Below are 26,466 nucleotides of genomic sequence, written 5' to 3'. Positions count from 1 at the left end.
ATCCTCCTCTTCTGTTCCCAACACCAGGCTTTGTTTACACTGAGCCGCCTTGGTGTGGATCATCAGGATAGCGCACTCCTCTCCCGCCCGCCTCCTGGCGCGAGGTCTGGTGGGGCTTGTCTCAGGAAGACCTTGGTACTTATGGAGACTTCTGTAATTCCCCCGTGATCAGTGAAGACTGGGGGGAAAGCTGCTTCAACCTCAGTCTGGCTTCTCAGCGGACTGCACGACTGGAAACAACTGATTCTGGTGCTCAGGCTGCTCTCTGGCACCCAGGCCAAACCAGAGCAGCAGGTTCGCCCTAACGGATGCTCCTTCTAGCAGCACGGCCTTACTGGATCGTACAGCTTCCCTGGGATGTCCTCGGACTGTCATTGACCAGTGGTAAAGACAAGAACTACAAGGCAATCTTCCATTCTGACTGGCTTTCTCCGCCGAACTGGCCCATCCCAGACAAGGGGGTAGGGCATACTTGCTCAGTAAGGACAACTTAGGGGAGTGAGCTCACAGTGGCTTTTGCTTTAGGGCAAGCACCTGTGAGAGTGTTGGGGGACATTCCTACTATCCTGGGTTGGGGATACACGCAGCAGATTCCCGTCCGACAACAGGGAGCCCTGTGCAGAGGGTAACTTGCATTGATTATGTAAACATGACTCCTGACTGAGTGAGGCTGGCATCTGTCCCAAGGATCCTCCAGAGCTAATCCTTTAAGCATACTGCACTTGTCTGGAGGATCCCTGAGCCAGGCTTTAGCTTTCTCCACTCAAGTGCATGACCAGCTAATTCCAGGAACTTGTTGCTCCCTAGTGGCTGCCAGGGAAAACAAGGGCCTCACACCCCAGGTGCCCTAATACTTGCTTATGAGCCATGTTACTCTCCTCTCGTTACTGGATGGTGACTGCATTCTTCCCTTCTCTGCTGGGTACAGACTCTTCCTAGGAACCGTCCTGTGGGAGGGAAGCCAGAGACTTCTCCACTCGGGCTTCATGGTGGAATTGATTTCCATCAGGTTTTTGTTCATCAACCTCAGTCCTCCTGGTATGCTAATCCCTTTTGCAGTGGGTACGATTTGTGAAGTTGTCAGCCGTTTAATGTTGGCAAACCTCAATGAGTACATAAACAGCAGGAGCACATTACAGTGGTACAGAGTGGTTTCTAATCCTCCGTTTCTGCGCCTATAGGAGACTACGATGACTAGTATTTGACATTTAAGTTGCTGCCTGTTACTTGCAACACTGAATTGTACCTTTGTGGACAGTTAGGGTTGGAAACCAATAGTCTGTTGGTTTTACAGCTGCAGTAGTAGAGCATGAGAACACATACACATGAAATTTAATCATTTTGCCAGGTTTAACAACTCTGTAGATAGGAACTCATGTAGGTAAAGACTTACAAAAAGTGAGTGAAGGCAGGATGGGAAAGCAGAGATGCTTATGCAATGTTCGGAGAGGTGGGGAGACACATCCCTGTGTAATTCCCCTTCCCATGTGACTGAGTGTGTGTCAGGGGCAAGAGGGCACAAAGAACCTTTGAATAGAAGGTTCTGTGTTATTAATTGCCCCAGATGTGTGCTATCCAGTACAGTTAGCTACCAGCCACATGTAGCTAGTTAAATAAAATAAAAAATTTCAGTTCCTCAGTTGCACTCATCACATTAAAAGTGCTCAGCCCCATGTGGCTGGTGGCTCCCACTGCACAGTACACATGCAGAACACAGTCATCTTTGCAGAGTTCCACTGGACAGTGTTACATTAGAAGGTTAAATGCCAGCTCAGTGAGAGGGCAGCTGTGGGTTGGAAGGGGTAGGGATAGAGAATTTGCTTACAAGAGATACAAGTTCTGGTTAAGAAAAAAACAAAAACCTGTTGGTAGTTTCTGGTGACTGCTGTAAGTAGTTAAATATCTGTCAGTGGGAAGCTAAGTTCAGGATGTGCTTTCCTTTTCTTAACTTGCCTTAAGTTCGCATTGTCTAAGGCCAATTCTGAAACTTCCATCTCACTCATCCCCTATTTTTGGTGGGGGGCTTGAGTGGGAGAGGGAGCACAATGGGAAAACACCTAACAGATTCAGGTTTAAAGGGTTTTCAAGGAGTTACACACTCACATATTGAAAGTTTTTATTAGATGCAAAGTATCACATTCACACACACCCTGTCCCCCAGCACTGCCGCTGCAGACAGACAGACAGCAGTCCTTACAGTCACGGCACAGGAAGCAGGGACATGGAGACAACCGCAACTAAAACCCCTCGCACCTCAGACAGGTCCCACTCCCTTTCCTAACGGCCATTACCATCCACCCAGTCTGTGCTGCGACCAGGACCCTCTGTAGTCCTCCCAGATTCCCTCCCTCCAACAGACGGGTGTGTACTGCAGGCACGTGGCCTGGGGGTATGGGAAAGCTGGACCTCGGTTCTGACAAAACAGGAGCTTCTCCTCCACTTACTGGCTTCAGTGTAGGGGGAGGGCAGGAAATGCCTGGGCCAGGAAGCTTCATTTTTGTGGCCTTTTCTTTTGTCCCCCGACTGTAGGGTCAGTTATGATTGAGGCAAAGGGGCCCTACTATGAGTAGAAAAGACACTCTCCTTCAGGACACGCTTTCACTGGTAGGATATGATGCTGCTGGACACGCTTTTCCTTCCACGTGTTCCCCCGGGAAACCCATTACCAGGGCGGCCGACGCTGCAGTCGGAGCCCTCAGGGGCCCGTGTAGAACCTCACGGATGTCACAGGACCCTCAGTCCGAATCCAGGTCATGGGGGCTGTCGTAGCCAAACTCCTTCTGCACATCCAAAGGGTATTTGTTCCACATGTGTGGCCTGCTGCTGCCTCCTTCCTCGTCACTGAAGCTGTTGTATTCATCGGAGCCTAGAACGACATGACAGGACTGGGCTCCAGCTGCATGACTTTTTTAGGTGACTCTGAGAGCCCCTTCCCTTCTCAAAAGGTCTGTTTGGTTGTTTGTTTGTTTGTTCACCATTTAAAAATACTTGTCCCATAAAGAGAATTTAGAACAACTAAAATCACATTGCTGTATTTTGTTATTTCTCCGCTAAGTACGGATTTTTTTTCTTTTGGTTATAATAGTTACAGTAATATGATAAATATAATTTTGAAACTTGTCCCTTTTAACATATTACAGGCACTTTCCCAATAGATTATTACGTAGTTTGATTATTTTTCCTCCATTAACAGACACAAAGAAACTCTTTGTTGGCACTGAGGACCTGTCCCATGCCCTCTTAGACCTAAGCCGGGAAAGGGACACAGCTAGATGTTTCACTTCATCTTAACCACTGACGCTGCTGCGAGGCTCGATGAAGTGAAGAAACCTGCCTAAGACCCACAGCCAGGCCATGATAGAACTCAGTATTTGAACCCACCCCTGACATCACACCTCCAGCAGCCCCGTGGAAACACTGGTCTGTGGGCTTCTGTAGCTCCGACAGCTTATGGTTGAGCTACAGGAGCTCAATGGTGAAAAGCCAGTTCGGACGGACCTGTCAACTGTGCTCATACCTCAGTCCTGGATCCCAGCAGTCCCTCCCCATCCACCTACCTCTGGAACCTGCATCTCCGTCACTGCTTTCCTCCTCTGGGTACTCGTTGCGCCAATTATTCTCACTGTTCTCATCATCTTCATCTTCATAAATGTCCTCTGGTTCTTGGTCGTCATTCACCTGCACATCTCAACACAAACATGAATAAGTCAAAACATCTAAGGTTATGATCTTAGCAAACCAATTTGGAGTGATGTCATTTGAGGGTGCTGTGTGAAAAAGAGGCAGCTTGGGTTAGTTCGTCTCTGCTGCACAGCAGGCTACACTTAGATTACAAGAGGGAGACACTGGCCCTACTCCACTCCCAAGTCCAGCTCCAGGCACCACATTCCTGGTGGGACGGACGGAACTTCAGAAAGGAACGCCCCAGGGTGTGGAGAGACAGCTCCGAGCAGGCAATGGCAGGGAGGTTCAACCCGCTGCAGGGCAGCCAGGTGGGAGAGGGATTGTATGGATTATGGGTGATGTCAAAGATCAGAAACAAAACCCAGTGTAAGGGGTTCAGGAAGACAAGAGGAGGGGCTGTGCGAGGACTCAGATGATGGTTGTAGTGTAGGTATGCAACAAAGTGCTTTTCTCATACAAGTATGACAGGTACCACCTTCTCTCATGAATCATCTTAGAATTTAAGAATAATGATTGTCAGGAAGTTAGCTTTCCTAACCCAGGATTCCCCCCAACCCTTTTAAAAAAGATTTTATTTATTTTTAGAGAGGGGAGGAGAGGGAGAGAAACATCAATGTGCCGGAGATACATTGGTCAGTTGCCTCTCGCATGCTCCCTACTGGGGCCCTGACCCACAACCCAGGTATGTGCCCTGATCGGGAACTGAACCGGTGACCTTTTGGCTCTCAGGCTGGCACTCAATCTGCTGAGCCACACCAGCCAGGGCCAAGATTTTCCCTCTTATAAGACAGAATTTTTAAAATTCATATTAAAATTTCTGGGGTTTTTTGTCTTTATTATAAACTGCTATACCTCCCCTCCCCCCAGAGCGTGGGAAGGTATAAATAATAAATATGATATCATAAACCTTATAAAAAGTTCATTAAGAGCAAAAACTATAACTATAGACTCTCCCAAAATTCTCTGCATTAAACCCAGGTCCCTAGAAGGCACTGAGAATTTTTCCTTTTAAGCAAGAATAGGAGGAACCAAGAACACTGTTGATCAGGATTAGATAACCCAGGGAGGGAAATTACACAGACTACAGAATTGCTCTGGCTGCCTCGTGCCCTCACCCCCACGGGACCCCTTACCAGCTCCCACTCCTGGCTGTAGGGCTGCACGGAGAGGATATTCTCAATCCACCCTGGAGTGGCCATCTCCAGGTAGTAAATGTCATACACGTAGTCATCCTTCTGTTCCTTCCCGTGCCTGACGCCTGGTCCGTCCTCAGACACAGTCAGCCGTTCCCGGATCAACTCTACAGAATTGCAGAGGATCACATCTGGGTCAGATGCCTGTAAAGAAAACAGCAGATAACATGGATGTTCAAAGAGAAGGAACCTAAGAGTTGGGGGAAGGAAGCCTCCCTTTAGGTCTCTATGTTAGATTCGATATTATTCCCACAGCCCACTAGTTTCTTAATTAGCTATAAGATTAAAAAAACAAGTATCTCTAAAAAGGTAGTGTGCAGTTCTTCATTTGACATAGACTCAAGACAGACTCCTACTCGTTTGTGCCTGGCTGATGCAAGAGCCTATGTGAAGACGGGCTTAAGGAGAGGGGAGGGCCAGCAGAGCTGCTGAGTCTTGCCCGAGGTCTTCCTGAGCTCCCTTGGTAGGATGTTCTCTCCCTGGGGATCTGCAGGCCCACAAAAGCACCTCTACAGCTGACTCCCAAATAGGTCTGCATTTTGTGTGGCTTCCGACAGGGACCTAAGAGCTGTTCCTGAGCTCTGATAACTAACTACTACAAGCCATCACCCACCACTTCACTTGCCCACACTGATACCCTGCTTTTAATCACAACCAGGAGTGGATCCCCTTATAATCCTTTTCCTGCTAGAAAGAATAGCTCAAAATGGACTGCCCCAGAATGGAACTGGCCCAGGTTTAGATGCACTGCAGGGGCAACAGGCTGTTATTCAGGGTAGCATAAGCCAATTTGGAAACCAAAGAGACATGCTGCAAATGACCCCTCTCAACAGGTTCATCACGGGCTGTGCAGCTCAGACCAGACACCACACGGGGAAGTGAGGGTCTCCCATGGCCAAGGCAAATGAGGGGAGGCCAATGCTCTTGATCACAGGCTAAAGGGAATTAATTCTTTGCTCCAAAGTCAAAAGGAACCAGAGATGTCATTTTTTGTGCACACTCTTGACTACCCTCAAAGCTGTTCTAAAGGGAAGCTTTGACTCTGACTCAAGTCCCCAGCCTTCCGTCCAGCAGATCATGCAAATTTCTTCGCTATATATTTTTCAAATTTCCTATAATAAACATCAGTTTCATAAAAGTCAAGTCTGTGTGTGTTTACCCATTTTTTCAATTATACTACAAATAGCATTTTCTACCCTTAAACATATTTTATATATATATATGTATGTTTATATATATATGTTTATATATACAGGTCTGTATTTTGTATGGCCTCCTATAGGGACCTAAGAGCTATTCCTGAGCTCTGATAACTACTACAAGTCATCACCCACCACTTCACAAATATAAACACACACACACACACGTATTTATATATGTTCCCATCTTGGCAATCTTTATGGTTATTAATTTAAAGGTCCAGGCAGTTGTGTAGTCAATTTTCCTGCACTTGAAAATGGAGATAAAAGTACCAGTACTGCCCTAGCTGGTGTGGCTCAGTGGATGGTGCGCCAGCCTGTGAACCAAAGGGTTCTGGTTCGATTCCCAGTCAGGGCACATACCTGGGTTGTGGGCCAGGTCCTCAGTGGGGGGCGCACAAGAGGCATCCACACATTGATGTTTCTGTCCCTTCCTTTCTCCCTCCCTTCCCCGCTCTCTTAAAAATGTACTGGTATCTACCTCACAGGGATTCTGTGAGGTTTAAATGAATTTAAACCAACAGCAGCCTTTGTTAATACCACAGCTGCCTGTTTTTGCTGAATTATTTCCCTAGGGTAAATCCCGGGGGTGAGATTACTATATAAAAATAAACCAAGCCTTTTCATTTTTTCAGATTTCCTATCAAGTAGTACTTTATTGGCTTAAAACTTAAATATCAATTTATGAAAAAACCCACTATAATGTGGCACAGAAATGACAACACTCATTTAGAATTCTGGATGGTTTTAGAATCCAAACAATAAAAATAAATTTAAATGGTTTTAAAATAGGCCCCAAGCTATTTTTAGGATTCCTGATATGTAAAGCCATGCTGTTTTCCAAAAGACTGGCCTCAGTTTTAAGCCTAGTCATGTACTGTTTTAATCACGGCCTTGCCAGCAGTGCTGTCGACCACCTTTCCCCTGCTAGTCTTAGTAGGGATGAAACCTCAAGTTTGCTTTCACCTTAAATTCATGTTCTTTAAATAATTACTCTGCAACCATTTTTGATGTGTTTATAGTTTGTTTTCCATTGTTGGGAAAAATTGTGTTCACATCCTTCAATTTATTAGTTTTTTCTTATAAAACTGAGCTATTTAATTGATTTCATTCTGTGGAACATTGGTTTACTTTTAAAAATTATGACTGGTAACTCATGAATGAGTCTGGAATTAGTGTTAGTAAAAGATGTGGCTATAGCCCTGGCTGGTGTGGCTCTGGATTAAGCACCAGGCTGCAAACCAAAGCATCGCTGGTTTGATTCCCCGTCAGGGCACTTGCCTGGGTTGCCGGTAGGGGGTCAACCAGAAGCAACAATGCACTGATGTTTCTCTCCCTCTCTTTCTCCTTCCCTTCCCTTCTGTCTAACAGTAAATAAAATCTTAAAAAAAAAAAAAAAAAAAAAAAGATATGATTGTAGACATTATGCTCAAATTGCTATCCAGGTATGCTAGCACCATGGTTTTGCCTGATGTATTTTGAATTAAAATTTTACTTTTAAAACTTAAAACTATTAAAAGGAATGAAAAAAATTTTTAATGCTTTTTAAGAGGGGTAATGCCTTAGTCTGAGAATTTTCTATTCTTATGAACTTACTCTAAACAGACTTTGTTTTCTGGAAGTGAGGCACAAAAGACACATACATGTAATGTGGTAAAAAGAACACTGGATTAAATGTACGTTTTTGGCCTAAATCTGCCTCAGACTTGATATGTTACCCAAGACTACTCCTTTAACCTGCCTTTTCTCATCTGCTCTATCTTCACCTTGCTCAAAATCCTCCAGGAATTCCTCATCTCAGGGAAAAAAAGGCAATGGTCCCTTAGAAGTACCTATAGGATCTAGTAAATATTCTTTCCCCAAATTCCTCATTACTATTCTCCCTCAGTTCACTGGGCTTCAGGGACACTGACCTCCGAAACATCAGACAAACTTGACTTCAGAGTCTTGGCGCTTGCTGGTCGTCAGCCTGGAATGTCCCTCCCCAAGATATCCATAATGCCCTGCCATTCGCCTCCTTCAAGGCTTCACTCAAATGGCATTATTTCAGTGAGACCTCTGAAATGGAACCACTCTCCTGATTCCCCTTCCCCCTGCCCTCTTACAGCCTACATCACCACATGACGCTGAATTTACTTGTTCTCCTTCTCTATTTGAATGTTAGGTCCTCACTGCTCTAGCCACAGAATACCTGGCACATAGTGGGTGCTCAGTAAATACTTGTTGAATGGATAACCGAATCTGTAAAAACAAGGCTATCAAGCCAGAGGGATCATCTATTAATAAAATGTGAAGCCATGTGCACCTTCTTAACTGTGTGCTGACCCAGATTCCTGGCACTACCTGTCCGAAGAAGCCCGGCTCTCTTCCCAGCGTGTACTCACTTTGCAGGAGACGGCAGCAGCGGTCTCTGGGTCTCCTTCTTCGTGGATCAGTTCCAACAGCTGGAAGCCTGCGCCGTCGTCGGCTTCTGGGTTTCCCCGCAAGTCCTCGGACTCCAGGCCATCCGAGGGAATGTTCGAGGATCGGCGGCTAGAGACCACCCTGTAGCGGCCCTCTTGCCGGATCTCCCGAAGCGAGGAGCGGAGGTCGCGGCGGATGCGCCGCTGGCTGTCCCGGGACGGGCGCAGGGCCGCTCGCAAGAGCGGCTGGACCGGATCCTCCTAGAAGGCAGTAGGGGAGGGGGGCCGGCGTTAAGTAGGGGTTCGTGTAGGGGTCAAGGATTCAGTTTCATCCTGGCTGCGCCCTAAGATTCCCTCCACCCGTCTCCATCCCCGCCCAGTACCTGGGAGCGTACGGTGGCCACCAACTGGAAGACATTATTCTCTGCCGCTGTCTCCAGGCCCTCGGGGGGCGTCTTTTGGGCCTCTGACTCGACTGCGTCGCTCCGGGGCCGTTTACAAGCGAGGACTAGAGCCTCAGCTGGTTCCGCGCTGCGCTTCCGCTTCACGCGGAGTACGGCTGTCCTGCCGGCCTCCATAGCAGCTCTCGCGGAGCACTGTGGGAACGCGTGGGGTGAGATGGGAGAGCCTTTAAGTTCCGCTTCCGGGCCCCGCCCCCGGCACGCTCTGCTGGCGTAGGAAGGTCCTGCCCCCTCACGCCGACAGCGACAATGTGGCGGTGGCGGCAGAAGTGAATACAGCGGTACCCACGGCCAGTGAGGCGCTGGCCATGTTGGGTAGGTGGGATCGCTTTGGAGTCCCGGATGCAGCCAGCATCCTGTTCTCATCTTCAGGCCTCCGGCGGCAGGGCCTGGCGTGGGCGTTCTCGGATGCCGGGAGACGCAACTCTGCGGGACCCTCGAGGACCTTTCTAGAGTCCACATGTGACGGCTCAGGGCGCCGGGGCTGGCAGTAGAGCGGGGTTCCAGGCGGGCCCCGGCTCTGCAGTCCTCTATGGTGATTGCCGCTGGCTGGGCCCATGGGTGGAGCGCCTCCGCTGTGAACTGATTCACAGGATGTACCTGGAGTCTCCCCTCAGCAACAGAGCTTGGGATGGTGGTTTCCATTTCCTCCTTGTAAATGACCACAGGAGTTGACAGTTCTTGGAGAATGAAGAGGGGGCCAGGCTATCCCCTGGATCTGGAGTGCGGTCCCCTTTGGGGAGAGGACAAGTCAGTAATAGGTGAAGAGATATATCCATAGAAGATGTATAGTGCCTCACTCAGAGAGGTTGTAGGGCACGGTTCCCCTTCTCAAGCATTCATTTAGATTAATATGAAGCCAGTGACTTACCTACAGCTCTGAAAAGACCCTGTGGTCCTGAGCAACATCACAGACCAAAAGGGCATTCCACAGGATGAGAGTTTCTAGACCCTCCACAAGATGGACCTCATTAACATGTTTGGCTCCTTAATCAGTTTAACTTAAGCTAAACTGATTTGTCCGCTGTGCACGACAGCCTAAACCTTTCTTGTGTGGTGAAGTGCCCTCTTCCCACGCCCACCTAAATCCTAAAATCCTAAAATCCTTAAAATACCCGTCTTTTAAGCCTTCCCTGAACATTCAGTGAGATGTGGTCTTTTCTTTCTGCTATGGCATTTGTGGACACAGTTTTCTAAAGCACATGACAGATACAGGTAGTTCTAGATATTCTGTGTTTTAAAAAGAAATAGCATATGAGATGTGCAGAGCTCATTTTAGCAATGGTTTTTCAGACGAGGTTGTAAACCATTGGTAAGTTACAAACTCAATTTAGTGAATCATGATCAATGAAAAAATAAAATAGGATAAGGTATATGAGAGCCTTGCCCATAGGAAGGCTAAATACGTACTGTTTTGTGAAACTTGTCAGTTATATGTGCAAGTGCGTGTAATGTGACTTGGGGTAAAATATATTTCTTACTGGGGGTTTCAGAAGGACAGAGTGCTAGGTTATGGAGCAGGTAAACTGGGATTATAGAAGCAGAGTTACGGAAAGTCAGGTTGACTACTTTGAACCGGGCCACTGACTGCCTGAGTCTTTTCTGAAGAGAGTGTTTCCCATCCTCTTGTATAAGAATCAATGTTTACTTAGTCTAGATAATTTCAAAAGAAATTCAATAGCTCTGGCCAGTAAAATGCCTCAGGAATATTTAGGGGACCTCCTCCACAAAAAGTGATCAGGTTTCCTGGAGGTGGATCAGGGTTTAACTGGAAATGAAGGGGCAGGTGGAACACTTGGTGTTTCTGAGTGGTCAGAGGGGCCACTGGCAGAGCTCATTCCTGCTGAGACGTACCTTCGCTCTTTGAGCTGTGGTGTCCCTCTGTCTCTCAGAAACAGATCTCTTTGGGAGAAAAGACTGTGCAAGACATTTTATCTGTCTAGTGGCACTCTTTATCTGAAGCAAAACTTTTTTCAGATGAAGGCTTTTTGAAAATTACTTTTAACATTAAATACTGGGTAGATGAGAAGCATTTATTATAAAAAACAGTGAGGCGTAGAGAATGACAGTATCATGAACACCTGTATTCCTACCACCCAATTTTAGAAAAAGAATATTACTTTTGAAGCCCCCTGGGCGGTTCTCCTTGATCCCACCCTTTTCCCTTTCTTCTTAAAGATTTCCATTGTCCTATTCCCTGCTATGTGTTTTTGTGTGATACCTGAAGAATGTATTATTCTATTTGCATAATTATAAATTTTATATAAATGTTTTAAGATTTTATTGATTTTATTTATTTATTTTTAGAAAGAGGGAGCGGGAGGGAGAAAGAGAGGAAGAGAAATATCAATGTTTGGTTGCCTCTCACGTGGCCCCCACTGGGGACCTGACCTGCGCCCCAGGCATGTGCCCTGACTGGGAATCGAACTAGCAACCATTTGGTTCACAGCTTGAGCTCAGTCCACTGAGCTACACCAGCCAGGGCCTATGTAAACGTTATATAAGTTCTGTGACTTGCTTTTGTGTGTGTGCGATTTGCTTTTGTTCCCCGTCAATATCAAATTCCTGGGATTATCCATGTTTGTGTACAGCTGTGACTTACATGTTTGGATGAAGGTTTTCCTAAATTGTTTGAATTGCTCTATCTTTGTATTTTTCCTTAAACTAAGTGTTTAGTATCCCTAGGTAGTATTGTTGACACTCCTTTAGCACCATCCCAGTCTCTGTTCTTTCCTCTCCTTTATTTCTTTCTCACCTGCTTTTATTTGAGGCTATTCCCAGACCCAATGTTCAAACTAATTTCACCCTGTTGCAATCACTGAGGACTGCTGAAGTTTTCACATAGCTTTATGAACTTACGTATTACAGTTTTTGGTGTTATGTGTGGAATATAAAACCAAGTAACTTGCTGTAAAAATGAAAATACTGGTTAACAAATATTTTTAGGTGGCTTTGACCTTTTTGTCAATGTCTTGATTTCTTTATTTTCCTTTTGTTTTCTTGCCTTTTAATGTTTTTTTTTCTTTACATTCTTGGTCATTATGATGTGATTAGATTTCTGACCACCTCAGCTGTCCATAAGAAGTAAGCTGGCAAGTGATGAAACTGAGGAGCTGATTGGCACCATGAAAGTCTTCTGTGGGCGGGCCAATCCGACCACGGGGTCTGTGGAGTGGCAGGCAGAAGATGAGAACTATGATTACCACCAAGAGATTGCCAGGTAACAAGGGTTTGTTCACAGTTGGCTGCAGCTGGCGAGGGGCGGGGGTACTTGATCTCAAAGCAGATGCCTTGGAAATTGATCTGATTGCGGAATAAAATGTCACCCAGTGCTGCTGGGTAGGTGTTGGTCCTGAGCAGGTGTGATCAGGCAGGCACGTTTGTGTGAGAGTTAGGCTGAGTTGTGCCTGCGTGGGGAGTCGGCGGGTCTGTGTAGTGGAGCAAAGAAGACCCAAGGTTCATTCACTGAAGTTTCATAAAACTTCATGAAAGTTTTATGAAATGATGAACCGAAAGGTCTCCAGTTCGATACCCAGTCAGGGCACCTGCCTGGGTTTCAGGCCAGGTCCCCAGTTGTGGGTACGGGAGAGGCAACCAACTGATGTAGAATCTCTCGCACATCGATGTTTCTCTTCCTTTCTTTCTCCCTCTCTTCCTCTCTCTCTAAAAATAAATAAGTAAAATCTTTTAAAAAAAGGAAGAAAAATGCTTTTTTTTTCTTTGAAGGGATGTTTAAGAGCATGTGCGTTCCTGTCATTTAGCAATTAGTAAGTGCATACACCATGCCAGCTCTGTGCTAGGGCTGTGAATACCAAAATGAAGAAAGGGTTCCCATCCTTAAGAAATGGCAATTTTGTGAAAGAGACAGATGTATAAAAAATTACGGCACTGTGAGATAAAGGCGAGTAGAAATGGGCTCAAAAGTTCATGCAAGCAGCAGGAACCAGCTAGGCTGGGGACACTGATATCTAAATGGAGAGAATTGCTTTCCCAGCAGCAGAGATTACATACACATTCCCAAATGAACTGTCTGGGGTCAGCAGGCAGTACAGTGTGCTGGAGCGTTGTGTACCAGTAGGGCTGTCTTGAGAGCCCTACTCATGGTAGGGCTGAAACGGTAGGCAGAGATCATGTTGTAAAGGTTGGTGAAAAATACAGGAAGAAGAACATGAATATGCATCTGGGCTCTGCTGCTTCTCAACTCTGACACTGGCCAAGCTACTTAATTTCTCTGAGCCTGAATATTATAATCCTTAATATACGATATATTGAGTCAGCCAAAAAGTTCATTTGATTTTTTTCCTGTAAGATGGCTCTAGTAGTGCTTAGTTGTCTTTAACTTCATTTGAAACAGTTTTGTTAGATTGTATTTTGACTGTTGTCATATGAGTGTGCATTTTAAAAAAACTTACCAAAATGGGTGAATCTTTGTGTAGCCATTTTAATATTGAAGAAAATAAGAACATTTTCGGCATATTATACTTTGTATTTCAAGAAAGGTAAAAACACAACTGAAATGCAAAAAAAAAGGTTTGTTCAGTGTATGGAGAAGTTGCTGTGACTCGAACACGTCAAAAGTGGTTTGCGAAGTGTTGTGCTGCAGATTTCTCACTGGACGGTTCTCCGCAGTTGGGTAGACCAGTTGAAATGGAAAGCGATCAAACTGAGACATTAATTTAGAGCAATCAGTGTTATCCCACATGGGAGACAGCCGACATACTCAAAATATTCAAATCAATAAAGTTATTCGTGAAAATTTAAAGTGTGTTGTTTATTTTTTTAAAGAGTCTATTTATTTATTTTTAGAGAGGGGGAAAGGAACAAGAGAGAGGGAGAGAAACATAAATGTGTGGTTGCCTCTCATGCACCCTGTGCTGGGGACCTGGTCTACGACACAGGCATGTGCCCTGACTGGGAATCGAACTGCAACCCTTTGGTTCACAGGTCCCCGCTCAATCCACTGAGCTACACCAGTCAGGGCTCTTTTATTTTATGGAATAACTAAATAGGCTTTTTGGTTAACATAATAATAATAACAACAATAATAATAAGTTTTAATGTAATATGTATCTCATCATAATACCCTTATCTTAGGGTAGTTCAATGATCGAATGAAATACAATATATGGTACAGAACAAGGGCTCAAAAGTATTTCTTTTTAAATACTTTGGACAGTATTATCTGAGTGATTGAGATGTTAGAGGAGAAAAAGGAGTAGTTTAGGTTTTGGAGCATTCACTGAGAGCAATGTGGAAAGTGGGCTGGAGGGAGTGTGGATATTGCAACCCCAAAGCAAAGACAGTGGAGATGGAGGAGACAGCTTTGAGGGAGCCTGAGTTTGATGACTCATAGGCAGTGATGGAAGGGGAGGAAAATTCAAGAAGCAGCGGGATTTCTGGTCAGAGTGACTAAGTAGATGAGCTGTTGTTTCCTGAGAGGAGGAACACAGGAGGAATTGGACATCCGGTAGAGATGCCAGTGGACACATATGTGGATCTGGACCCAATCTGCAGTTGTTAGTGAGAGTTGAAACAAGGCTCTCGGAGATGGTGTGGAATGAGAAAGGTAGAAAGCTGAAGGAATCCGGGAATAGCTGAGGAGGCAGGAGAGCCGGGAGGAAATGGCCAGATCGCAGAAAGGAGAAGAGCATTCAGGAAGAGGGAGTGTCCGGCAGGGCCAGAGAAATCCGGGATGTTAGCAGTTGGAGGGGAGCTTGGGGAGAGTGACGTCAGTGGAGTGGTGGGAAGTGGGTGGGTGATGAGGCGGGGAAGATGGGGAGTGAAAGTGCCTCTTAAAAAGGGGAGAAAGATATGAAGGACCAGATTGCAACTAAACAGCCATCAGGGGTTCAGATGTGAAAACCTTGGTGTGTCGTAAAAGAACCTTGTTCTTTCAGTGCAGTGCTTCTCAAAGCGTAGGATACGGATTGCCTTTGTCACAGTTGCCTGGAACACCAGTTCAAGTGCAGATTTCTAGACTTCCAGCCGATCTTCTGGATCAGAATCTCTTTGTGTGTGTGCTGGGGATCTGCATTTAAAATAAGCTCTGCAGTGATTCTGATCTTGACCGGAAGCTGGAGGTCCTCAGCTCCCACCTGGAACTCTCAGAGAGTATCTTTGTGCTGGGCCTGTGGAGTTCTGAGGACTCATCCCGACCCTGCTGCAGGCTCTCGAGTTTGTAAATGCTGTGGTTGAGAACATGGATGATCAACTCTCCCTTTAACGCTCTATGGTTCGGTAAACTCCTAGTGTTTCCAGGTGATGAGTCATAAGGGAAAGTGCTGGGCGCATTCTCCTTAGTGTTACGTGTGTGATTGTCCAAACGTACAAATATATGTAAGATTATGTAAATTAATATGTAAGATTAATATGTGTAAAGTATTAGAAACTGAGTCTGAGTTACTCTGAGGGAAAAAATGTGAGATGTATAACATGATCAGTGTGTTAGTCGCTTTGGAGTTAATGTGACTTATACTAGAGCATTCTTCGATCGGAGGTTCTTTGCTGAAAATAAGTATTTGTCTGATATTTTTCATGTAGTACCAGAGAATTATAGCGTATAACTGTCAATGTAAGAAATTCCAAACCTGTGGAGAATTTTTTTAAGGGTTTATTTGAGCCAAACTGCTGACATATGCTGGGGAGCAGGATCTCAAATGCTCCAGACAGTAACAGTTTTGCAACTTCTCTGCATTTGAAGTTGAGGAGGGAAATAAGATTATATGAAAGTGGGAAAAAGCAAGGTGGGAATTGGATTATAGGATAGTTAAAATTATCAAGGTTGGTTTATGTCAAAGGTGTATTAACTTAGGAATTTATGATCTAATCATCCTGTGAGGTTACTTTCCATACTCCCCCCCCCCCCTTTTTGTCCACATAATTTTATTAAAGTAGTTTGAAATCTGCCTGGATGATTTGTTCCATCTGATTTAAAAATGCATTTATATATGTATGTGCATATGCTCATATGTTGGTGTTTGCAGAGGTTTCTGACCTGTCTTTTTGTTTTTTAGATCTTCTTATGCTGATATGCTGCATGACAAAGACAGAGTAAGTGTTAAAGGAAACCATTATCTTGATGTGTGGTTTTGAAACTTTGTATTACTGCAAGGTTAAAAACTTGCCCCTGGGGAAGATGAAGCTCCCTTTGGGGGCATGATGTTAGAATGATGCAGAGTCAGTATGGTGTAGTGGTTGGGAAATCAGTCAGGGGGCTGTTCTAGCTCTGCCCTTGACTTGAGTCTCAGCTTGGAGAAACCAGGGGACCTCTGTGGTTTATTAAGTTTTAAAATAAGCGAGGTGCCCTGGCTGGTGTGGCTCAGTGGATTGAGTGCTGGCCTACAAACCAAAGGGTCACCTGTTCCATTCCCAGTCAGGGCACATGCCTGGGTTGCAAGCCAGGTCCCTGGTTGGGGGCGTGCGAGAGGCAACCAATAGATGTATCCCTCACACGTTGATGTTTCTCTCCCTCTCTTTTTCCCTCCCTTCCCCTGCCTTCAAAAAATAAGTAAATAAATAAAACCTTAAAAAAAAAGTGGATGTACTAGCTGATCTCCATAATCTCTAGATAAAAATTCTCTAGTTACATGATATTTCGCCTTGTGTAGTCAGTTTGTAATTTTAAAATAAAATCTGTAGAGGTCACTGCAAACTGTATTCTGTAAAGCAGATTTGGCTTTCATTGCAGAATTACGTTTCAGCTTTCCTCTGTTCATTTTTTCTTTTGTCTGAGTTTTCCTGTTTGAGTTATGGTCTTGTGATGTTAGCAACCCAGAATCTGCTAGTCTACCAGAGTGCTTGATGAGTCGATCTTACCTGGATGGTTTGGGAGCTAGGAGGCCTGAAGGAGAAGGATGCAGGAGAGTTTAAAACTGAGCAGTACAAAGCAGGAGAGGGACCAAGGCATGTGGTCAGGTTGGTCATGAGGCTGTGCTGGTGTCTCCTGCGCCCAGCCCTGGGCTCCCCCCTGCCCAGCCTGCTCTGTGGAAGCCCCGTGACAAAACGACCTTTTTAAGCATCATTAGTGCGTAGGCACCAGGTGCCTCCCTCATTTTCTTTATGTACCTGAGTGCCTTAGGATGTGGAATGCACATCGTTGTTGGCTTTTGACTACTCTCTGGCTCCAGTGGTCATGGCTTCTTATTAGACTCTTGGGACTGTGAGCGCCTCTGGTTTTAGTGTCATCTATAAAATGCCATTTGTCCCAGCTTCTAGGGAATTTGGATAAACGGCATTGCCATCCATCCAGTCAGCCAAGCCAGAAAGATGGCACCCTTCTCATTTGAACCTGCAGCGTGTTATCAAATTCTGTGCATCTGTCAACCCCACTGCCGTCTCAGCCCTCATTTACTGGATTTACTGGCGTTGGCCCCCATTTCCTTCCTGTGCACGGCGGCCCATGGTTTCTCTCTGCAGTGCCAGCTGACCGTGTTATTCTTCTGCTTTAACCTTTCAGTGGCCTCTTGTTGCTTTTGGGATAAAATGTAAACTCCTCGGCAGAACATTCATAGCTCCTCATTATTTAACCCTTTAAATTCTGCTCTTCCTCCCCAATTCTGCACACAAGGAAATGGGATCAGAACTTGCTGGTTAGTGGCAGAGCCGAGGTAAACATACCTCTCTACACTTGGGCGTGGTGCCTTGCATTTTGTTGTTTTAGAATAACCATCATCCCATAACATCATCTCGTGCCTGTTTGCCATCAGTCCCAGTGTCCACCCCAGCCAGCCACTGATCTACTTTCTGTCTATCATTTTGCCTTTTCTAGAAATTTCCTATAAATGAACTTATATATACCTTAGGTGTCTGGTTTTATTCATTATATTTTTGAAGTTCATATTGAGTATGTATTAGTATTCATTTCTTTTTATTGCTGAGTAATATTCCATTATATGGGTATGGATATAGATACTATATATAGATACTATATCCATAGGAGGCCTTGCCGACAAGTTATTTGTTGCCATTGAGATGTGGATGAAGCTTCAGGGAGTTCAGAATGAATTAAAAGTACAAGAGTTTATTTGGAGAGCCTGGTGTGATCACTGTCCCCTACATGGCAAGCAAATTGTGTGCATAAGGTTGTGCGCACAGGTGGAGACCATTCTGGAAAGGACCTCAGTGGGGACTGAGGACCCACTGTCCTGATGGGAGTCAAGGTGCTGGTGTGATGCTTACCTAGAAGCACGCACACCTTTGAGCCTGTAGGTACTTGAGGGAAATGCTGCATCTCTAAACAAAACTGGGTATTGAGAAAGGATGGGCAGCAGCCCTGACCCAGGAGCAGACGGGGTGGGCGGGGAAGTTGTCGAGCTCCAGTCTCTTTCCCCATCTTATCAGGCAGCGGCAGTCAGCCCTCCAGGGATGCTTCTGGGAACCTAAGGAGCAGGTCAGAACGCCAGATGATCTGGAGGACTTTCACTGGGCAGGGAACTTGAGGGGAGGGGGGGACAGGCTGGAAAAGACCAGTGTTGGAGAACATTCTCACCTTTGCTCTGCTCTGCTCCTGCCCTTGCCAAGGTTTTTAAAAGCTGTTACTGGTATATACAGTTTCAGTTGATTTGATTTGGAATCCTGTAATCTGAGTTCTCTCTCTCTCTCTCTTTTTTAAATTGTTGTTCAAGTACAATTTTCTGCCTTTTACCCCTATCCCAGCCCACCCCCCTGAGTTCTCTTAATTCTAATAATTATCTGTAGGTATTTTGGGTTTTCTTTGCAGACATTAATCTTATCTGAGAAAAATGACATTTTTTTTTCTAGACCACATCTCAATTCTTCTTGCTCTAACTCTGTGATTTTCAACTGATGTGCTACAAGAAATTTTTTTTAAAGATTTTATTTATTTGTTTTTAGAGAGGGGGAAGGGAGGGAGAAAGGTTGATGTGCGACAGAACATCGATAGGTCAGTTGCCTCTCGCACACCCCCAACCGAGGACCTGGCCTGCTACCCAGACACGTGCCCTGACCAGGAATTGAACCAGCAACCTTTTGGTTTGCAGGATGATGCTCAACCCACTGAGCCACACCAGTCAGGGCAAGCAAGAAGTTTTAAAATACGCAATACTTCACTATTTAGTTGGGGGCACTGACCTCTTTTTCTCTAGATTATCAGATAAAACAATGACAATAGCCAACACGATAGCCGTTTGGTGTGAATGAATCAGAATTATACTTTTCTTTTCGTCAGATCAAAAAATATATTTTTTGGTGTGTGCCACAGAATTTAAGTAATTAGTTTGTGTGTGCCATGAGATGAAAAAGGTTGAAAATTACCGCTCAAGTGTGTTGGGTAGAATGTGTAATTTAATGTCATTTGCTTCATGTTACTTTTTTTTTTTTAAGATTTTGTTTTTCTATTTTTAGAGAGAGGGGAAGGGAGGGAGAAAGAAAGGGAGAGAAACATCAATGTGTGGTTGCTTCTTGTATGCCCCCCACTGGGGACCCGGCCCACAACCCAGGCATGCGCCCTGACTGGGAATCCAGCCAGGGACCCTTTGGTTCCCAGGCCCACGCTCAATCCACTGAGCCACACCAGCCAGGGCCCTTTTTTAAAAATTTATTTGCTAAATGTTGTTCATGATCTCCTTTAATCTGTCTAATATCACAACATATATATTGATATTACCCGCTCGCTGCTTTCACACCAGCTCTTTGTTCCCAGTTTTTGGATTTTTGGTTCTTTCTGTCCCTTTACATTTTTTTAACTAGTCTTACCAGTTCATTGATTTTATTAGTCTTTTGAAATAACTAACTTTTATCCTTGTTGATCTCTGTATTTGTTTCTTAGTACATCAATTTTTAAAAATTTAAATTATTGTTCAATTACAGTCGTCCATATTTTCTCCCCACCCCTCTCACCCACCCCCTCCCTCACTCCCTCCCTTGCTTCCTCCCTCCCCCTTGGTTTTGTCCATGTGTTCTTTATAGTAGTTCCTGAAAACCCTTTCCCCCTCCCCTCTGGCTATTGTTATATTTTTCTTAATTTCATTAGTACATTAGTTTTTTAAAAGATTTCATTTATGTAGTTTTTAGAGAGAGAGGAAGGGAAGGAGAAAGAGAGGGGGAGAAAGAGAGGGAGAGAAACATCAATGTGTGGTTGCCTCTTGTGCACCCCCCACTGGGGACCTGGCCCACAACCCAGGCATGTGCCCTGACTGGGAATCAAACTGGCGACCCTTTGGTTCACTGGCTGGCGTTCAGTCCACTGAGCCACACCAGTCAGGGTCTTAGTTCATTAATTTTTGTTCTTTATTATTTTTACTCATTCACTTATTTGGAGTTTATTTTGGCAATCCTCTTTTTAAATTTTTGAGGTGTATTCTTACCTCAGTTTTGTCTTTTCTAATACATTTTTCTCCAAATATTGCTTTAGCCATTCTATGAGTTTTGATATGTAATTTTTTAAAATTTTCAGTTCTATATAGTTTCTAATTCCCATTTTATTTAGTCTTTTACCTGTGAATTTATAAAACAGTTATTCTTTTTAAAAAGGATTTTATTTATTTTCAGAGCGAGAGGAAGGGAAGGGGAAAGAGAGGAAGAGAAACATTGATGTACGAGAGAAACAGCAATCAGCCACTTTTTGCACTCCTCCAACTGAGGACCTGGCCTGCAACCCAGGCATGTGCCCTGACTGGGAATTGAACCTGTGACCTTTTGGTTCGCAGACTGATATCCAGTCCACTGAACCATACCAGCCAGGGCTAGAATTTCATAATGTTCAAAAACCTTTTTTTTAAAATTATATGTTTGTTATTAAGATTTCTAACTTGATTACACTGTGGTCAAAGAATATTGCCCTTTTGATACTGGTTCTGCATTAGTTATCTACTGCTGCATAACAAATGATCCCAAAATGTAACGGCTTAAAATGGTTATTATCTTAGTGTCTGTGGGTCAGAGAGCTGGGTTCCATTTGGCTGGGGCTGCTGGCTCTGGGTGTCACAGGCTGTGATCAAGGTGTCAGCTGGTAGGATAGTCATCTCCAGGCTCCCCTAGGGGTGGATTCACTCCCAACTGTTTTACCTCCTTATATTGCGTATTCACTTTCCAGGTCATCAGTACACTTTTAAAGGAGTTAACAAATATCGTCTCATGATTTTTAGTTATTGTTAATGGAAAGTACTTATTAAGCCAAACTCTTACAGATGAAAGATGTATTTGTTAAATCACTAAAGACCAGAACTAAAAACCTGCACGCTACAAAGAAATAATTTCCCAAGGGGGAAAATATATTTTAGACAAGGAGCCGTATGAATTGGTGTCCAGTAAGGAAATCAAAAGCCACGCTACACATTTCAACAGAGGGAGTTGCTTACACAGGTGTGGGAGGACTGGGAGGCAAAGGAGAGAGCTGAGGTAAACTGGTGATGGGAAGGGCAGGAAGCAGCTTCCTTGCCTCTGTCTGGGGAAACAAAGGGAGAAGACCGAGGTTTTCGGAATCTAGAAGCTGGGAGGAGAGGTCCTGTGGAGCTGGTGCTCAAATCTCCCAGAGGGATCTGTGTTCCAGTGCTGCTGCTACCTCAGGGGCACCAGCCCCGGAGGCTGGACGGGAGCCCTGGCGGGAGCTCGGGAACCAGCTGCCGTGCCTGGGAGGACACCGGTGAGAGCAGCAGCCACACGGGAAGGAGCAGCCTTTCTCCCTCCTCCCTTCCAGTCACCCTCTAGATCCTTGTGTGCCTGTGCCTAACAGCTGGAAAGAGGAGAAGGTGTTTCCAGAGCCCCAGCCCCAGTGTCAGCAAGCAGACTGTGGAAGAGCAGTATGGGGGGGGAGACAGTCTCTTACTGAAGGACAAGAGGCTGACCCAGTGCCCTGGCGGTCTCAGGGCCTGCCCGACTGGGCTAGCCGGTGCTGCTCCCCAGGGGGCCAGAAGGGCCACGAGGTTGTGACTGACACTGCTGCGGCCAACCGTGACTCCAGAACTTCACGAAGCACCTTTCTGCTTATTCACAGTAACATGAAGTGACAGCTATTTCTCCCTTTCTCTTAGAATATAAAATACTACCAGGGGATCCGGGCTGCTGTGAGCCGGGTGAAGGACAGAGGGCAGAAGGCCTTGGTTCTCGACATTGGCACCGGCACCGGACTCTTGTCAATGATGGCAGTCACAGCAGGTGCTGACTTCTGCTATGCCATCGAGGTAAGTCACAGTCATCAGGTGTGTCCCGCTGCTTGTGTGGGAAGCCTGTTAGGCACCTTGTACTTTTCCTCCCCATTTGTTCACAGACATTCCTGGAGTGCTCCTCAGTCTCAAGCACAGGGCCGGGTTCTGAGGAGCAGGTTCAGTAGAACTGAACTAGATACGATGTCTTCCTCCAGGAGCATCTTTTCTCCTCCGAAAACAGTGGTTCTCGCCCTGGCCGGCATGGCTCAGTAGGTTGACTGTTGTCCCGAAAAGCAAAAGGTCGTCATTTTGATTCCCCGTAGGGGCACGTGCCTGGGCTGCAGGTGTGGTCCTCTGTTGGGCACATACAAGAGGCAACCAACGGATGTTTCTCTCCCTCTCTTTCTCCTTCCCTTTTCTCTCTCTAAAAACAAACAAACAAACAAATAAATAAATAAATTCCTTAAAAAAACAAAAAGAAAAACAAAGCTGATTCTCAGCCTTGGCTGCATGTCAGGATCTCAGCATCAGTGAGGAGCTTTTAAAAATACTGATGCTTGCAGGGGGTGGGGGGAGGCTGAAGGTGGAGGGGGGTATCGGGGGATAAATGGTAATGGAAAAAATACAATAAAAAATGAACTATTAAAAAAATACTGATGCCTAGCTCCCCCTCCAGATTTTGATTTAATTATTCTGAGCTGTGGCCTGGGAGTTGGGAGTCCCGAACACGCACCAAGGTTGAGATGCACTGCTTTAAATGTCCCTACAGAGCCAGCTATCTTACTATGTTTACCAATAGTTTTGCAATCTGCCGTTTCTTTTTCATAATAAAACATTAAACATATCTTTCTGATATGCAAATAATACATATCTTTATAGGAAATTTGTTGAATATAAAATAAAAATAGTGTGTTAATTCAAAGTTAACCATTGCTAAAATTCTGGTGTATGTTCTAAGCTTTTGGGGTAAAACTTGGTTCACATAGTGATTGAGTTGCCAACAACAAAGTCCCGGATTAACAGTGGCTGAACCAAGGTGGAGGTGTTTTACTTTCTCACAGGAAGTTTGGAGGTCAGCACTGCAGGGTGTTCTCCCAGTATTCCTTTCAGATGCCTCTCCCGCCATTTCTACCGCATGGCCCTCATCCTCATGATCACGGTCTAGAAAGGTGGGCGTTTTCAGCTGGGGAATACCGTGGTGTGTTTGGGGACCAAGGTCATCCAGAGTCTCAGCAAAGGGTGTCATGGTAGACAAAGCCATCTGCAGGACCTGAGTGCCAGGGTAAAGAGTATTAACTCTACTATCTTGAGTTAGGCGTTTTTTGTTTTTCAATGTTGTATTTATTTATATTTAGAGAGAAGGGAAGGGATGGAAAAAGAGAGGGCGAGAAACTTCAATGTGCAAGAGATACATCAGTCAGTTGCTTCTCACACGCCTCCAACCAGGGTCCTGGCCTGCAACCCAGGCACCTGCTCTGACCAGGAATCGAGCTGGCGACCTGTCTTGGTTCACAAGCTGGTGCTCAGTCCACTGAGCCACATCAACCAGGGCTCGAGTCAGGTATTCTTAACCTAAGATGAGGATAATGGGCTTCAGGTCTCCATGAAAGAAAGTCCTTCCTGAGAACTGTATGTGTATGTACATGTGCGTGTCTGTGGGACTGGACAGTTGTCTCGGGATTTCATAAGAAGGGTTAAGAGCCACTTCTCTGCCTTTTGGGGAGTTTTCAAGGCTTTTGAGCAGACACAGAGAAATCTGTTTTAGGATGATTGCCTTGATATCTTCAAGTAGATTTTATTCTCATTACCAATGAGGAAACTAAGATGAGAGGATGAAGACTTAATTAGGTCTCACAGTTAACAACCAGGAGAGCTAGAATTGGAGCCCTGTTCTTCGGGGCCCTCATTGTGGAGCTCACTCAGCAGTGATAGCTTTTATGGGAGGGGGTGTGTGTGTGTGTGTGTGTGTGTGTGTGTGTGTGTGAGGGAGGGAGAGAGTGTGAGTTTTCCAACGTGAGCGTCTGAGGGGGCAGCGATGCCCTAAACTAGTAAGAGGAACTTGGAGGAAGATGCATACTTTGTGGGAAGGAATGGCATTTCATGTTGGGTGTGTTAAATATGTATGGACTGCTGATTAGAAATAGAGTGAGAACATGTTTTTTGACAGATTGATTGGACTGTGCTCTTGGGTTTTCCATATTCCTATCTCATTTAACTGAATTTCTAACTCTCCCTTGCTGCTCTAGCCTGTGATTTCTGTGGCAAATGCCTAGAAAACAAAGCGTGGTCCTGGCTTCCTCACTTTTTCCTTTTTAAGAGCAAGAACTTTCCCAGGAATCTCTAGCAAACCTCTCCTTTGGTGTCGTTGGCCAGAATACGGTTAAATCCCATTTAACTTCCCTCATCCCTGGCAAGAAGGGTTCATTTGCCCAAAGACCAGGCAGACACACCACTTGAAAATAGGTTCCAAACTGATTCGAGGGCAGGGGAGGACACAGAATGATGTTGGGAAGCCAGCTGTAGGGTTCATTCCGGGTAGTAATCTGGGTGAGATCTCAAGCTCTTGGTGGCTAAGGAGGTGGAGCTGTCTGTGGTCAGAGCCTGAAGGGTCAGCGGACAAGCTGAATAATATGTTAACCGGTCCGAGGGTGGAGGGTGTGGTATGCACTTGGGATACTTTTGGGGTGGAGGCAAAGTGATTGGTGAGAACGGAGGGTTTGAGGCCCTCAGACTATGTCTAAAAACATCAAGCCACATGCTAGAAATAATTTGAAACAGATTGTGAAGGTAGTTTTTTTCCCCTAGCCGAGCACACAGGTATTGTTTAAAGAAGAATATATAGGATCCAGCAGAAGTAACACCTGCTTGAGTGTGGTTGGTAATATGAGTGTGATAATTTCTAGTTTAAATTTGAACATTTCACCTAAAATGTTATATGGTGTGCTTGAGTGTGATATTATTATGTTGTAGAATTATATGCTTATGATCTTGTAATAAAATATTTTGTATTAAGAATGGGCGTTATTTGTGCTGGACCCTGTACACATACACATACAAGTATACAAGGCAAAAAGCATGGAAGCCGTGCCCTATTCCATGCTGTGAGATGCTGGCCCTTCTGCTTATTCTCAGGTCCCTGGCTTTGAGAACAGAAGTCACAAGGAGCTCGCCTTTGAAGGGGCTGGCATACCATTTCCACCGCCCTGCCCCCACTTGCAGCCTGGGAGCACGGGGAGCTCATTACTTCCTAAGAGCAGATTCCACTGTTGATGTGTGTTCATCACCCACCTCCACAAAATGTGCAGACTCCCAACACCTGTCTACTCCCCAGGACCAGAGAGTACAGGCCAAGGCCGTGATGTGCTGGGGACTGAGGGGACCTTGCAGAGTTGGCCTCCTGGCCCCAGTGACCTGGAGAGACCTTGATCCACAGCAGTGCCTGGACAGAACCTCCATGTAAAGTCTTTCACTCCCGTAACAAAAACTCCAAAAGCAGCAAATCTTCCACAGTTAATACTGCACAGATCCAGGGAAATCTTTTCAGTATTATTAGCTCATGACTAGAAATATTTAAAAGCCTAAGCATTAATGGAGTCATAAAAATAGCCACCTCCCACTTGTGCTGCGCCAGTGCTGTGCTAAGCCCTGTGCGCAGCAGCACCGACCACACCTGTAATTACATGGTTATTTGTATCGCCCGTGCATTTAGTGCCTGATCGCCCCCTCAGGCTCGAAACCCCTCCAAGGAGGGAGTGTGTCTTACTCCACGAGTTCAGTCCCCAGCGGCTGGAACAGAGCACATGGGGGCTGCTTGATAAACATCAGCTGAAAGAAGAAAAGCGTGAACGAAGCCACAATTTAGTGAATCCATACAATAACCTAATGCAGTACATTTCTACCCCCGTTGTGTAGCTGAGGACAGAGACACAGTGATGACAATCCAAGCACTACGTGCCAGGCCCTGAGCGCGGAGCATCACCCAGATCGTCGACTCCTAACACTCCAGTGTTGTTGGGGAGGTCTTGCCTCTACCAGGTCCAGCTTAAATAATGCCCCTTTTTTATCACAAAATCATAAGCATGTAATTCTGTAACAAACAGTATCACACTCAAGCACACCACATGGCATTTTAGGTGAAATGTTCAAATTGCTGTCCATTTCGTGTGAGACATTCATGTACCGCGTGCCAACCACACTAAAGCAGGCGCTACTTCTGCCGGACTCTGTGTGTGTTTGTGTGTGTAAAGAATATAACATTTCTCCCTTGATCGTAGTAAAAAAAATATGTGTTCATGGTGGAAAGTGTGTGAAATTCAGGAAAAGACTTTAAAAAGAGGAAATCTTGTCATTGGGATCAGTCAGTTGCTTCTTGTTACATTTCTACTCCGTGTGTGGCTGCGTGTCTGTCTGTCTGTATGTTTTAG

General features: G+C 45.2%; 3 protein-coding genes across 11 annotated transcripts in view; 2 read left to right on the top strand and 1 right to left on the bottom strand.

The window, feature by feature from the left end:
- Positions 1–1,133, top strand: part of SLC7A6 (solute carrier family 7 member 6) — a 34,062-nt gene extending 32,929 nt beyond the window's left edge. For all 7 annotated transcript variants that reach the window (XM_045818467.1, XM_045818471.1, XM_045818469.1 and 4 more), the window contains exon 11: positions 28–1,133. The gene's annotated coding sequence lies outside the window, so the exon portion shown is untranslated. The remainder of the gene's footprint in view (positions 1–27) is intronic.
- A 969-nt stretch (positions 1,134–2,102) lies between these two features.
- On the bottom strand, positions 2,103–9,091 carry SLC7A6OS (solute carrier family 7 member 6 opposite strand). 2 transcript variants are annotated; one of them, XR_006783363.1, is made up of 6 exons: positions 8,862–9,091; positions 8,461–8,739; positions 4,818–5,021; positions 3,558–3,678; positions 2,634–2,866; positions 2,103–2,599 (listed from the first exon to the last, which is right to left on the bottom strand). XR_006783363.1 is itself a non-coding variant. In XM_045818472.1 (5 exons), the coding sequence occupies exons 1-5, from the start codon at positions 9,054–9,056 to the stop codon at positions 2,736–2,738; spliced, it is 930 nt and encodes a 309-aa protein (XP_045674428.1). In that variant the 5' UTR covers positions 9,057–9,091; the 3' UTR covers positions 2,103–2,735. The 2 variants fall into 2 exon arrangements, 1 of the variants encoding a protein (XP_045674428.1); XM_045818472.1 differs by having other exon boundaries at positions 2,103–2,866.
- A 32-nt stretch (positions 9,092–9,123) lies between these two features.
- The window catches only part of PRMT7 (protein arginine methyltransferase 7), a 44,702-nt gene continuing 27,359 nt past the window's right edge, over positions 9,124–26,466 (top strand). Inside the window, exons 1-4 of one of the 2 annotated variants that reach the window (XM_045818461.1) lie at positions 9,124–9,254; positions 11,994–12,159; positions 15,953–15,989; positions 21,929–22,078. In XM_045818461.1, the coding sequence (XP_045674417.1) occupies positions 12,065–12,159; positions 15,953–15,989; positions 21,929–22,078 (282 nt within the window). In that variant the 5' untranslated portion in view covers positions 9,124–9,254; positions 11,994–12,064. Of the gene's footprint in view, positions 9,255–11,993; positions 12,160–15,952; positions 15,990–21,928; positions 22,079–26,466 lie in introns of those variants that run through there. The other variant, XM_045818462.1, reaches the window with a different exon arrangement.

This window comes from Phyllostomus hastatus, unplaced genomic scaffold (genome assembly GCF_019186645.2).
Source record: "Phyllostomus hastatus isolate PE091 unplaced genomic scaffold, TTU_PhHast_1.1 phas_scaffold_345, whole genome shotgun sequence".
In the NCBI taxonomy this organism is placed as follows: domain Eukaryota; kingdom Metazoa; phylum Chordata; class Mammalia; order Chiroptera; family Phyllostomidae; genus Phyllostomus; species Phyllostomus hastatus.
Note: the sequence above shows the minus strand (reverse complement) of the source record. Positions and strands in the feature narration are given on the sequence as shown.